Source organism: Pecten maximus, chromosome 2 (genome assembly GCF_902652985.1).
Source record: "Pecten maximus chromosome 2, xPecMax1.1, whole genome shotgun sequence".
NCBI lineage: Eukaryota > Metazoa > Mollusca > Bivalvia > Pectinida > Pectinidae > Pecten > Pecten maximus.
The window spans coordinates 19389873-19405567 of NC_047016.1; the positions used below are offsets into that span (position 1 = coordinate 19389873).

The 15695-nt window shown below is 37.0% G+C and overlaps 1 protein-coding gene across 1 annotated transcript; it reads right to left on the reverse strand.

Annotated features, from left to right (window-relative positions):
• Nucleotides 1-2115: 2115 nt before the first annotated feature.
• On the reverse strand, nucleotides 2116-4636 carry LOC117321111 (equistatin-like). Its single transcript, XM_033875584.1, has 4 exons — nucleotides 4500-4636; nucleotides 4023-4170; nucleotides 3009-3085; nucleotides 2116-2335 (listed from the first exon to the last, which is right to left on the reverse strand). Exons 1-4 carry the CDS (start codon nucleotides 4552-4554, stop codon nucleotides 2148-2150), a joined length of 468 nt encoding a protein of 155 aa, XP_033731475.1. The 5' UTR covers nucleotides 4555-4636; the 3' UTR covers nucleotides 2116-2147.
• Between the last annotated feature and the right edge of the window lie 11059 nt (nucleotides 4637-15695).

Here is a 15695-nt window from a genome sequence, read left to right on the forward strand (position 1 = left end):
CACATATTAAAACTTTGGAAACTTCTCTCATCTAAATATCCAATCAGTAGGCCCCGATGTATTCACCTTCCTATTAAATCTTCTGCCCAAACGGGGAAAAGCCACATTCTATTTTTGATTTGGTTCTGTGGTCCCTATACCAGCTGTCGTAACGGGACATTTTCAACATCTAATAAGATATGATTAGTATTTAATATACCTCTACTTGTATAAATTAACTAGTTAGCTTTATTATTATATAACTAGACTTCAGTGATATATACTAGTCTGGGAACTAAACACCATTGCTGAACTAAAATTCACCTGGCGTTTCCACCGGGTAAGTCAGGCGTGAGGTGGGTGGAACTCGTTACCGGAAACGCAATCAGTTTCCAAGCCACGCTTGAGGTGGGCGGAGCTTGTTACCGGACCCATTGACATTTGCCAAGCGTCAAAATAAAATGAAGGCGTTAGAGCTTGTGTATTTTAATCAACTCAAAGGAAAATGAACAGGAATTATTGTTATATGCATTTAAAAAAAAAAATATATATATATCAATATTCTATGACACAATGTAATCAGACTAACAGATCCTTGTTGTACGCTTAATTAACTGAATTCATGGAAAGTATTTGCATGTTTATAATTGACAACACGGAATATTCTCGATCGTACAGATATGTCGTAGTACAAAAGGGGGAAACAAAAGCTATTGGGTATTCGTTACAGCACCATCAATATAAATCTTCTGAGATCCACTATTTTTGTTATAATCTTAACCTTGTTTTTATTTTTCCGAACGATGACGATTTGATTATGAAATAAGGCATAGTGGTTTTTAATGTTTGTTTTGATATATTTGCCTCTAGATGCCTCAATTTTCTAAATGTCAGAAAGTGTAAGACTATAAGCATCCTTTTAGATGAAATGACACTTCCCACCAGTGATGAGATGGAACTCAGCCACTGAGTCCCTTGAGGAGTCTAAACCATCCTTGGTTCAAATTTATAAAAGGAGTAACCGATCTATATGATTTAAAACATTATTTTTATACAGAACCAACTCAACATCAATACGTCCATTAAGAACATTTAAGGCAAACATTTTAATACTTGGTCTGATCAGAGATCAGTTATGACGATGACGTTTCAGTTCACTAACGTAACCGTAAAAGTACCATATCATAACCGTGAAACGAACATTAACATAACCGTCAAACCACCATTAACATACATGTAACTGTCAAACAATCATTAGCATAACTGTCAACACACCGCTAACATAACTGTCAAACCACCGCTAACATAACTGTCAAGCCACCATTAACATACATGTAACTGTCAAACAATCACTAGCACAACTGTCAACGCACCGCTAACATAACTGTCAAACCACTACTAATATAACTGTCAAACAACCACTAACATCAATGTCAAACAACAACTAACAGAAATATTTAACAAAAACTAAGATAACCGATAAACCATCACTTGCAATATTATGAAGCCATCACTAGCATAACTGTCAAACAACCACTAACACAACTATCAAACCACAACTAACATAACCGTCAAACCATCACTAACATAAATGTCAAACCATCAATGACATAACTGTAAAACCATCACAAACAGAATTGTCAAATCATTACTAACATAACTGTCGAACAACCACAGACATAACTGTCAAACCACTACTTATTCAACTGTCAAACAACAACTATCATCACAGTTTTATAAATAAAAGATCACAGGACAGTACACATTAAATATAGGTAATTTAAATTGTGATATATGACCTGATTTGTTGAACATTTTAAGTATTGAAATCAATGTATTATCATATTACTATAGTTTTTTTTAAAATTGATGCGTCATGTCAAATTAATGTGGAACGTAAAATCTAACCACGCATGATTTCGGTCATGTCATTGCTCTGTAGGTATGTATTGCATGGTCGTAAGAGGCGACTTAATTTGGAATCTTATCTTTTTTTTAAGTACTTTCTTCTTCCTAATGTCTTCGTTGACTCTGCCTCCCTCAGAACCTTTAATTGGACCGTAGCTGCTGATAGGACGTTAAAAAAATACCAAACCAAACCAGACTATATGTCAAATACAACAAAAAAAGATCGAATTTATATCAGGTATAATGCTTTATTGGATGTCTTAACAATTGAGCTGGTTTTGGGAACCAATATTGACGGTTTCCTGTCCTACTTGTTGACCCTGACGGTCCACACAGTAACAGACACTTCCGGTACACTGGGTGGGGTGGTAACTGCCGATTGGAGTACAGTTGAATATCTTGCCCACAATTTGCAAAAGGGAATATTGATGAAGATCACTGGCACATTCTGAAAAAAAAACCCCGGTAAAAATGTGTTTCATGGTTGTCATTGCATTGATGCGCTACTCATTGTAGCAAGACTTAGAATATCTGTATAAATCAAGCCAAACAGAAATAGAAGTAAACATAAATGAATATGATCAAGTCATGTTGAATTATGTATCTGAGGTTTAATATATTCCTGGATGGTCAATTTTCTTGTTTTTTGATGACCAATGACATGTTATAGTCTTGTATGGGTGTTAACTGGCCTAATTAGGATAAACGGTGCATTTGTTATGTTCCGAAATTCTATAGCTTTATATGAAGTTCATAAACATGTCTCACATATTTCACAGTGATATCGATATCTGGTTTTCGGAATTTGCACATATATATATATGAATTATTTGGCTTCTCAGTAGCCACAACTTAATTATAAACGTGCATGATTGCTCTAAATGAATGGTAATAAGCAACCTTTTTGCGAACATCCTCCAATATTGTTTACATACTACCCAATAGGTATTCATTTGTGGTTAATTTGATGAAGACACAGTGAAATTACAGCTCAATTACAGGTAAACGCAGGTAATCTGAACCATGTGCATCTGTGAAAAATGGCGATTTGTATACCTTAATAGACACCCGCTGTTATTCAAACTAACCACTAAGAAAGTGAAACTAAAGGCTATACGTACCACAGTTAGTTTTGTATGCCAGGCCGATAGTGAATTCCTCGGTCAGCTTTGCACCCTCTGGGCTCACACAGCGACAACTGTATAACAGTCAATTTAACTGATGGTCATCATTTAACATTGTCATATGCATTGTATCATTGTGTCGACATTGTACATGAAAATAAAATTTTATGCATCACCGATGTTATCGGGAGACATGCATTGTTTTTTTGACTCCACTCAATCATTTAAACGTTAGAACGCAATGATTTCATGTGACAATAAACAATGTAAGTGAATTTCATATTTTTTCTCGAGAAATTGAAAACTAAATAAATGAATAAAAAAATAAATGAAAAAAAAGCTAATAACGAAGGGATTCTAACTGAACGAAACTTTCTAGACCAACATAATCTTTTTTTTTTTAAATACGAGCGCTTATATTGCTTCTTTTTTTCTGACGTTGTACCTAGAACCATTCTACAGATATTTGATTATTAGGATATAAATACGAGTAATTTAACAAAACAATGCGGTCATGCAGGTAGAGCGTAAGTGCTGCACCCATTGCATACTATCAAGAGGCGAATACTTCTGAGATCTTGTCTGTTCTATCTAGCTGCTTTGTTATTTCTGGTGCCTCCCTTGACATTGCCTCGCGTTTTGCCTTTAGACGAGCGTTCGCTTCTGCGAGGACGGCTTTGGTTTCTGTCCTCTGGTCGGGACAAATAATGGAGTCTATAACATTATAGGTTCTATTCCTGCTTAACCTGTCAGTATTTTAGGAGTGGGACGACTGGTTCGCTAATAATTCAATGCGGTAGCACTATAAAGTCGACAACAGTTTCGCGCTATTAATAGTACACAAGCACAAACATAAACATATAAACATACACTCCAAAGGGCATCTCATACACAAAGGAGACAGTCCTCTATCGATCATAGCTGTTGATATGACGTTAAACAATACAAACCAAACCAAATAGATCCCAGACAATGACAGGGGGTCTGTTACCGCTGTCAAGGTGTACTTACATTGATCCGAGGCACTGTCGCGGGGCGTAGCTACCGTCGTCAAGGCACTGGGGTTTGAGGGTACCAACACGAGGAGCACCATTACTTTGAGATGCCAATCGAGCCTCGATGGCGTTAAGTTCATCCCTGCATGTCTGTTGAGGGGCTACTGATAAGCGAAAATTAGCGTAATTAATATACATGTACCACAATCATTTATTCATCATAAACAGATAAAAACACTTCGAAAAATTATGGTGTTTCTAAAAGTCTTACTTGGTTATAAAAGAAACATCAAAACCGCATAATTGATAATATGCTTTTCACATAGATCAAAACAGTAATTTTAGATCGTTTTAGCTGCAATACGTATTTATAGAAGATTATCAAGGCATAATAACACTGTATCTCAATATGTTTGATATAAACTACCAGTTGATCGGAGCGGGTAATATTTTGGTGAAACGATAAGTGAACAAATCGTGCTAGGATACGAACCTGCTGCAAATACAATGTCGATGACGAGGAGGAGAGCAAGCATGGCGACCTTCATCCTGTACTATAGATTGTCTGATGCTGTCACTACACTAGGTGAATATGAAGTGAGGATGCAGAAACTAGAATTCCACGTTTATATACTAATTGACCGGTTGCCCATTGGTCAACTCGCGACAGGTGCATGTTGACCTTGGCTATACTGATGATTAACGGATATATCCGGGAACACGTGGTCGTAAAGTCCACGTGGAACCGAAATAAATTAATGATGATTGATCCTTTCTCTCTTCGTAACTATGCCCCAGACAAAGCATCCGAAATGTTATACAGCTATACAACAACAGTAGATATACCAGTGATTTTATATGTAATCAATGATGGCCAAACTATATTTATAACATACGGGTTATTTTACCACTGATATCATATGTAATAAATAGTGGATAAACTATAACATACGGGCTACTTTACCAGTGATGTAATATGTAATAAATAGTGGATAAACTATAACATACGGGCAACTTTACTAGTGATATCATATGTAATAAATAGTGGATAAACTATAACATCCGGGCTACTTTACCAATGATATTTTATAAAGGCTTATCAAGCGTCCATTGTTTCATCTATCGACACCAGTAATGCAATCCATCCTCAATTCATACCTTGGGCGTCGATAACGGATATAGATCATGTTGTCTTTAAAACGTCAACATGATTTTTTCGGCAGTGGTCGGCATCCATCAACACTTAAGGAAAAAAGTACGTGGGTGTCGACTCATCAGGGATATGTTTATACCGTAGGTATAATGTAGCTATAGGGGAAGTAGGATTAACGTTATATCTATCTATGAACTAGACATGGATTAACTGGAAATTGGATAGATCAGTTGTAAGTTATCACTGTTGGTAATGTTGTAAGTAAGGATCTAGGTATTAGCGGCTTGTGTTAAAGGGACATAATGCTTTTTCCCCGGAATCTTTTGTAATTGGACTGTTGATATATTTTATCATTGTGGAAAACTGTACGATGGCCGATATCGGGCGGGCGAAATAGTGTTACTAGTAGTACGTTTTTTTCAACGAAAAATGTACGTAAATCTTGTGTGTCAAAAATATCTACTGCTAGTAGTAGGTAAATTTGTACACAAAAAGTGTACGTACAAATCCTTTGTCAAAAACCTGTTACTAGTACCAGATTTTTGACACAAAATTTGTACGTACATATTGTATGTACAAAATTATCTACTACTTCAAAATATTAACATTCCCTTTTAATCTTGATTGATTACCCTAAGGTTATGTTCGAATTTAAAGCCAAATGAGCCCAAATAAACTAGTTTCCTAAACTCTAGTATCAATGGCAGTCAAAGATGCTCGCCACTGGCCTGCACGCTTGACCGGAGGAGTCCATTAGACATCAGTGTAATAACTCGCCTAATATATATTTATCGCGAGATTTGTCACGGGGCCGATAACGAGGCTATGACGACGCGCACTGCACATCAACTACACACATGGCCCTTATTTACAACTTTGCCTATGCATGTTTTAATTTAAACATACAAACATCGGTGAAGTTGACAATGTTCAAACGTTAACCAGCAATCCAATATAGACGTCCGGCAAAATCTGAATTCAAGTCTATTTCCTTTTTTTCTCTCGCTTAGTTCCAACGAATCATTTCTTTCCTTAGGTAATACTAAGGTTTTGCCGATTCCAGTCCCTTTTACGTTTCTTTTTGGCAGAATCTGTCTGTTTATGCAGGCTCACGCCTTCGGCGTTCCACTTTTTAAGTATAGGCTGATAACACGCCCGTTGCTTTATAGGACTATTTCGCATGGAAACTTGGTCTGTCAGCCAGTTATTATTTTTGGGAATATTCCGTATACTTTAATGAAAACACATTTTCCTCCAGTTTTTGATTCGCGATAATTTGTAAGGTATAAATTAAATCTGAAAAAATCTCGAAATGGAAACATTTCCTTGAGAATATTTGGCTTTAAATCCAGCCAGCGTAATGGAAGAATGATATTACTCGAAACCGAAACATGTCTGGTTTACCTCGTTCAAATGCGACAAAAGTTAGTTGTTTTCTCGTATTTGTATCGGATGCAGTCAACATACGACCACAAGGCGATCAATTAAGATAGGAAAGAATGTCAATTAATATTTAGAAGTAGCAGATAAATTTGCACAAAAAATATGTACGTACCCATTTTGTGTCAAAATGTGTTTATGGTAACAGGTTTTTGACACAGGACTTGTACATACACTATTTGTGTACAGATTTATCTAGTACTACCAGTAGATATTTTTGACACACAATATGTACGTACATTTTTCGCTGACAAAAACTTACTACTAGTAACACGATATCGGCCATCGTAAAACTGGCTGCGATTGTATGCTTCAAACAGATCGGATGTATCTATTTAATCATGTGATTTTGGTTAACCTCGTTAAAAATCCATTAAAAATGGGAGTCCTTGGTTTGTTTAAAAACAATTGTCAGGTGAAGTGAACGTGTACTCCCTGTCGCTATCATACCGTCATAACTCTAAAACTAGACACATTTAAGAAATCAAATGAAGATATTATTAGTCTATTTAGTAATTAAACAGTATGAAAGTCCTACATGTAGCAATTTACACAGAATATCGAAATTCCTATTGCTCCACTAACACAAGTTTCAAAGTACTCGCACGATGGGCGATTGGAACGGTACTTGTAAAAGATATACAACGATTAACATTTTACGAGGCAGCTAATTACCATATTTTCGGTGAAATATATGCAATAATTATTAGGAATGAAACTTAATACCGATGTATAGTTAAATAAGTTATGAAGTCCGTCTACCATTCTAGATGTATCACCAAGTCGTCGAAAACATCACGAATACTTGCGAGACAAAATGACGGTACTTTTAAAAATGGCAAAAATTAACAGGTCATACATGTTCCATCAATGAAAACAATTGTTATGCAGCACGTATATATAAAAGCGACCATCTTATATCATAATCTTAATTTTTTCGTATATCTATTCGTATAACTAGTTATTCCGTAATATTTATAACCCTATCGTTAGCTGTGCGGTTTGGACCGAGACCACAATTAGCTTCGCTATATGTTTCATTGTAACATTAAAATTCATAATAAATTCCCAATATCTCATATGCAACTTTCCATCTCACCTGGCCAAGACCAACATCTGAGAAGCAAAACATAAAAGTTTCAACCCAGCATGTTCAGCATTTTCTGGAGATAGCTGTCAAAATGTGTCACCAACGTGGATTATATACATCCGGGTCAGGGGTAGAGGTCAAATCAGGACTCATCACACAGGGTCCTGGAGCACATAATAAATGATCAATATTATTATTTTTACACTGCACTCCTAGAATAACCCTCACACCTCCTAACAGGACAGCAAGCTCTGTTTACTCAGAGAAAATGACACAACAAGGTATTGGCGGAATATGGCTCATCTTTTAGATGGCCGAATATTTGTTAAACATATTTTAAAAAGAATTACCAAACTTTTTAGATAACATTTTTTTTATGAGTAAAGGTGCGGCCTATAAATTAAGCGCCACAAGACATCATAAAAGTGAAACGTTATGATGACGCCGCCACAGTTTTTACACCACACGATTGCAATAACCAGTCAACCAATGAACATATCTCCTGTGCGATGTAACGTTTTCATTTCGTGTGCGTGTTTGGAAACCCTGTATGATTGTCTTCAACCAGTGACAGGAGCACAAAACGTTTTTAGAAGGTTCGTCCCAGACTAAGCATTTTGACCAAAGGCAAAACTAGACTCGATACGTTTCATTCCAAGTTATTTTCATAATTCAAAAACATTAATTCCAATGATGAATTCAACACACATTTTTCTAGTGAATTAAAATACTTAAAACTGGATATTTTGTCTTATTATTCATGGGTCCTAAGTGCTTCTGAACCTATTCCCTCCCGGAACATTTCCAATTCTGGTAAATTAGCATACCATGGTTGCTCTGGTTGAAATTCAGGTTCTGACTGTTGACAGTTACTGAAATAAATTAATTACCACTACTTTGGTAAAAGTTATTTATAAATAGATATATGAGTTGGTCATTTGGTTTAAAACCACTTATAACCAGGATTCATGTACCGGTTCCGTAACCGATACTGGTTCTGTTACCAATACCGGTTCTGTAGTAACCGATACCGGTTCTCTTATTTTTTCCAAAGGAATTATTTATGTAGAATAACTTCTACACTAAGTATATGAATTTCATTATATAAAAATGGAACAAATATTGGTTATCTGGTTAAAACCTCTGTAACCACAAAAGGTTCCAGTAATGAAATTATTGTACCAATACTGGTTCTGTTGGTAACCGATACTGGTTCACCTGAGGTACTATTATGGGGAAATAATCAACCACTTATTGGTTTTATTATAATTAAAATAGGCAACCAATGGTAAAACTTATGAACCAGGACTGGAAATAGGGCTTGTTTCCTATTTCCTCACCATTTCTGAAGTTGTGTCTACCATTGCTGGTTGGTTAAGTGATCCCTTTTATGCGGGCTAAGCACCGTCTGAGATTGGAATGTCGGTGGAAGGGAGACAACCTGTATTTATACTGTATCGCGGCAACGCACGCGACCGACCATTTCCGGTTTCACGTACAGGAGAGTTCCAGCTGTCATTGTTGTCCTTCCTTCGTCAGTGGAAAACAATTAAAAATAACCATCGGAAACTCTTGTAACAAGGTAAATTCCTTATGAATAATTCGATAAGGCTTCCAAGTATAGCTAGTTACCGTAGTTTCTCTGTAATTGTTTTATTTCACTTCGATTTTACACTTGAAGCGTAAAGTGAACGAACCATGTGCTTCCGGGTGCTGGCGTGCCGCCATTTACCGGACAATTTACAACTGGATATGATTTTATACCAACTGTAGAATGTTAATACTTGATGCTTTATATACGGGTTAATTATATTACCCTCTTTAATCGTTCACAGCAGTATTAACTTGTCTTTTTGTGGTCGGATATAATTCATAAACCAGACGTGGTTCTCGTCATATTGTGTTAGCATGCGTACGGGAAAATCCCGGCATGTCGATCAGATATTTCGACCTTAAAGTGTATTTGGCACATATTGACGACTTATCTTGTCGTCAAGGGAGTCTGATATGCGTTACATTGCCCCCTTCCTTGTAAGACATTCGTCCCGAATGTGAATTTGTCGAAATATTTGCGTTTTTACCACTTTAATTGGTAATTGATTTTGTTTTCAGAACGAGGCTCAAGCATGTGCGCCTGCAGACGACTCGTTTTTTTACAAATTAATTTAATACGATTTAATACGATAAATAATGGACGCAGGCTGTAAGCCTCTATGTCCATATCAATTGATATTACAATGTTTACAATGTGATATACATCTGGTGTGCAATGAGTTAATTTGTCCTTTTTCATATATATACACAAGTTATTTGTTGGTATTATCCCAGTGATTGTCCAGTGCAATTTCAAACTGTTTAACCTCCTCGGCATCTATAACATGTTGTGGCAAATTGTTCCAAACATCTTCTACCCTGAAGCTGAAAAAGTTTTTTCTTATGTCTAGGTTACATCGTTTTTTGAATATTTTGTTCGAGTGTCCCCTTGTCCTGCTGGTGGTGTCCATTTGGAACATATTTGTTGTGACTCGCTCGTCATAAATATTCTTCACGATTTTAAAGACGTTGATTAGGTCACCTCTATTCCTTCGGTGTTCTAAGGTTGGCAGTTTCAGTCTCTGCAAGCGTTCCGGGTACGACAAGTTTTTAAAACCAGGTATGAGTTTTGTGGCCCTCCTCTGGACGTTCTCTATCAAATCGATGTCCCACGTCTTATAGGGACTCCATACACTTGAGGCGTATTCAAGATGGGGTCTTACTAGTGCCTTAAATAATAGTTTGAACATCTTTTCGTCTAAATATGTGAATGTTCTTCTAATTAGTCCTAGAATACTATTTGCTTTATTCACTCCCAACTGGATATGGGTTCTAAAATTTAAATTTTCATCTACTGTCACTCCAATGTCCTTTTCAGATGTTATACTTTCTAGTTCTAATTTTTCACCCGTTGTTCGTGACATGTAATATAATCTTTTCTCTTTGGAGTTAATTGAGAGCACTTTGCATTTGTTTGGGTGGAATTTTAGTAGCCATTTTGCAGACCATTGTTCAAGTTTGCTTAGATCATTTTGCAGAATGTCTTTATCGTTATTATTTCTGATTTCTCGGTATAGTTTTGTATCATCCGCAAAAAGTGGGGAATTTGATTTGGGAATTTCAGGTAAATCATTAATATATATTACAAACAAGATTGGTCCAAGCACGCTTCCTTGGGGTATACCGCTTACTACGGGGTACGTTTTTGAGGATTCTCCATTTACTAGTACTCTTTGACATCTGTTGCTGAGGAAGTCTTTTATCCAGTTAGTGACCTGATCACTAATTCCGTATCCTTTAATTTTCTCGAGTAATCGACGATGTGGGATTTTGTCGAAGGCTTTCATGAAGTCCATGTATACAACATCCAGCTGACCGCCATTATCAATTATTTCTGTCCATTCTTCCAAAACCATTAGTAGTTGAAGTTGTGTAGATCTCCCGGAGACAAAGCCAAATTGTTTATTGCTGAGTAGATTATTTATGTTCATATGATTGACTATGCTATCCCTTACTAATTTTTCCAATGTTTTTCCTACTATGCTGGTTAAACTGACTGGTCTGTAGTTCCCTGCCTCTAATTTTGAGCCCTTTTTGAAAATAGCAGTAATGTTTGCCTCTTTCCAAGCTTCTGGTAATTTACCGTCCTGTAGTGATTTGTTAAATATTTCTGACAGAGGTTTACTGATATGTTTTCGTAGTTCTTTCAGTATTTTAGGGTGCATCATGTCTGGTCCTTGAGATTTATTTTCATTTAGATCCGACAGCAGTTTTTCAACCTTTTGCTGAGTGCATATGATATCCTCAAACGGGTGAACTATGTTGCTTTTGTTGAATTCTGGTAGGTCTCCTAGGGGTTCTTGGGTAAAAACACTGCTGAAGAACTTGGCGAGAACTTCGGCTTTGTCCCTATCTCTCACTGCAATTTTTGTATCATCTCCGTTCAGACCCTTAAGGTCCGAAATTCCAGTTTTGACCTTTCTTTTGGAGTTGACATATTTCCAAAATTTCTTAGGTTGTTCCTTGATATCCTCGGCAATTTTTTTCTCAAGTTCTCTTTTGGATTTTCTGACTTCCCATTTCAGCTGGTTTCTGATTTTCGCATATTCCTTATATTTTTCTTCAGATTTGGTTTCCATGTAGCGCTGCCATGCTCTGTGTTTTTTGTTAATCTTTTTCAGAATAGACTCTTTTAGTGGCATGTGATCCTTTTTGTTTCCCCGGTGGCTGTTAAATTTGTGTTTTGGGATATATTGATTTGAAAGTTTTGTTATAAAATCGGTAAATTTACTGTACAATTCTGCTATATTTCCATGCATGATTCCTGTCCAGTCATCTGGCATTTCTCCTCTCATACCATTGTAATCCCCCTTACTGTACTTCAAGCGTGGTGTTTCATTTACTGATTGTAGTGTTTTGCAGAAAAAATCGAATATAAGTACCAGATGATCGCTACTTCCAATAGGACTTTCATAAGAGATATCTTTTATCATTTCATCCTCATTTGTTATAATAAGATCCAGGATGCTGGGTTCGTTTCCTTTTCTGTCCCTTGTGTGTTCTCTTACATGTTGGTACAAGTAGTTGTCTCTTAGGCATTCAATAAAGTTTTCTCCTTCCCTATCATTGTTGGATGACCAAGTATTCCAGTTAATTTTTGGCATGTTAATATCTCCTATTAGTAACAAATGACTATATGCTGGGTTAGATGACACTGTTGCGATTATATTGTTTAGCTCCTCCACATTTTCTGCACTTGAATTAGGGCTTTTATATAGGCATCCTATAAGTAAGCAATTCTTATCTGACAAATTGATTTTCACCCATACGCTTTCCTTGAATACATTTCCTATATTTACTTCTACACCTTTAAATCCTTCCTTTACGTATATATCAACTCCCCTATGACAATTTTTGTTGTTATCATTCATAAATAGATCGTAACCATTGATGAGAAATTCAGACTTCTGAGGTAGATATCTGGCATTTTTCGGGTATATTTCTGTAATTCCAATTATATCAGCTTCTTTGCCTGTTAATCTAAATTCTAATTCATGTAATTTGTTTGGTAAACTGTCGGCATTTGTGTAAAAACATTTCAGACGATCCTGAGAGTTTCGGTGGTTTTTTGTCCTGTCTGGATCTAATTTTCTTTCTTTGTTTGCCGTACGATTTTTCTGTTCCAGGGTGGGCCCCTTACACGGAAGACATATTTCCCCGACTGCGATTGTTCCTGACTCATTCGCTTTGCCTCCTCTCTAAGTGATGCCTCTTTTTCCCTTTCATTTTTCGTGAGGTCGTTGCTTATCTTAGTTGATGTATACTTGTCATGCTTTTGCAGTTCACTTATGTTTCTGAAGAAACATTTTTTGTGATCTGTTGTTCCGAATGAGACTAGTATCGGCCTTATACCTGCTGGTTCTGTTGACTCTGTTGACTCCTCCTTTGGCTTCTTAAATTTTCCCAATCGTACCACTTTCGTAATGCCATCAAGTAATTCCTTGGTTAGCTTGCATGCGGACAACATGTCCTGTATAATTTTCTCATCTTCTTTTTTCCTCTCATTTCCATCATTGTTAGTTTGTTCTTTTACTCCAAAGACTAGAATGTTATTTTCCCTCTTCTTTCTGTCCTCTAGTTCCGTGAGAACTTCCTGCGTGTTGGATGTTGCCTTTTGCTGTGTTGTTGTTGATTCCTGTGGTGTATCTCCTTTTGTTCCTGAAGCCAGCTCCTCTTTTATAATGTCCCTGACTTTTCGCTCGTCACATTTATTCTTCAGAGCTTCCTCGATTGTTGTGATCCTCTCTTCAAACTCGTTCATTATTTCCTTGCATTTCTGCTCTATCATCTTATCGTTGTTGATATTTTTCTCAATGTGTACGCGGCATGGAGCGCAGAACCACATTGCATTCGACTTTGACAACACGGTGTACTCATTATCTCACTTATCCAGGCATTTAGTACAGAAGCGGCCTTCGCAGCGCTGGCATTCCAGCAGTTTTGAGTCCTGATCCTCATATAGGTTATTGCAAATGTTGCATGTCCATGGCTCATCTGTCCATGGAGTGGTAAATGATCCTCCCGTTGATTTAGACTTGTCTTTGGCTCCCTTGGATGTTGACACCCGGTTACTCTTCCGCACGCCGTTGTCAGCGTCTGGTTTGTTTACTACCTGTCCTGTGGGCATAATTGCAAATTTAGAGGTTTCTGGCCTCGGATCGCGAATATATTTCGTATGGAGGTGAAAAAGGTTTATATTAACCTAATCCACCACAATTATCTATTCACTGGTGCCCTCGGATAACTTTAAACATGAAAAAATATCCCCGTTCACTCGGAGCGAGAAACAATAGCGACCGTCGCCATTGACACAATGGGCACAATTCCCGATCATTGTCATCATTACAACAACACCATTATAAATTTGTGAATGAACCATCATCTCTGGGTAAGTTTATGTATGGCACATGTAATAACAACATTTATAATAACATATTTACAATTTAACAACTTCACAGAATTTCTGGGCATTCTGAATTATCTGGATTATAGCGCGTATCCCATGAAATTCGATTTAGATTCCATCTATTGTTCAAGTAACATGTACATATATAATGTATTCAGAAATATTCATGAGTTATGTGAGATAACTGTAAATTTACATTCTATAATTATCTTTCTTTGTAATGAAAGATATACTATTTTAACTGATAGGCATGGTATAATTAATCACATGGTAGAACGGCATAAACTCAGAATATACAGTAATGTTCATCTTTATCCAATCAATGAGTCAGTACTTCCAAATAGAATTGTTACTGTGTCACATGTCTTATGTCAATATTACCATTATTAGCAGTTTATATTTCATTCATCCTTTTTCTTACAGCATCACCAAGGGACTCAAGTTCGTAGTATTCGCATTCTGCTAGAATTTCTTTCAGATGGAACCTGGTCACTGGCAGAATTAGTTCTCCATTTGGATTCCTGAGGAAGTTGAGAATGGTTCTGAAGTGTTTTGGATCCCTATCAAGGAAATAGGTGAAAACATTCTCCTTGTTATAGGGTTGTATGGTTTTACCCCGATCCTCAATTAATCTGGAAAGCACTGACGTTGGTTCGGAAAGAAGCGTGTTTGGACAGGTTTCAAAGTGGGTACCCCCTATGTTTAAAATAATTCGCTGACTTTGGTTAACAGCTATTGTTGCTAGTTTTGTGTCCACTTTTGTGGGGATTTTGCTAGGCTTGTAAACAATACTGTTACTGGCTTCCGAGATTGCATATTCCTCAAATTCTTGTGAGTTTATAGAAATAGCAGGGTCAACAGGTGCAGGTGCCAGAGGTGGGGGACTTACAGATGCAGTTCCTTCCGAAGACTCGGAGACTGCCTCTGCGGTTCTCCGCCTTTTGTTGTAAACCTGTGCCGGTTTGGTTGGCCTCCTCACTGGTACTTCCTCTAACTCTACCAAAACTTCAGGTACTGATTTCCTCTTTAGAGTTACTTCTGTTCCCTTCCTTGTATCTGGTGGATTCTTGGAGACTCTGATGGATGCTGGGACGTCCTTAGATGTGACCTTCTTGCTCTGTGTTGAATCAGATGGCCTTCTAATTACCAACACATCTTTGTGCCGGTTCTGTTGAAAAACTTCAAATTCTTTTCTTTCCTCTTCCCCAAACTTCATCGTCTCTCTTTTAACAATATTCATTGGCCCCTTAGGACAGCCCATATGCTTTGAATCTGGCCTGGAGAAGGTAACTTTGCAGGTCGGACATCTATACCCAAATCCTGAATGTGAGGAAGTTAGATGCCTCTCGCACAGGGACCGTTTCCCGAACTCCCTCTCGCATCTTATACATTGGAATATGGTTACCTGGAAAACCATGAATACTTTGGTAAGTCATTTATAACTTACTATTTGTATTTACAGAGTTATCCCCCTTTAACCATTCTGGTTTATTCTCACCCTCGTAGA

Coding starts and splice junctions, on each gene's coding strand:
- LOC117321111 (XM_033875584.1), bottom strand. CDS start 4,554: ATGAAGGTCGCCATGCTTGCTCTCCTCCTCGTCATCGACATTGTATTT. Junction 4,171..4,499: donor CGACATTGTATTTGCAGCAG/GTTCGTATCCTA, acceptor TTCGCTTATCAG/TAGCCCCTCAACAGACATGC. Junction 2,336..3,008: donor GGCATACAAAACTAACTGTG/GTACGTATAGCC, acceptor TTTTTTTTTCAG/AATGTGCCAGTGATCTTCAT.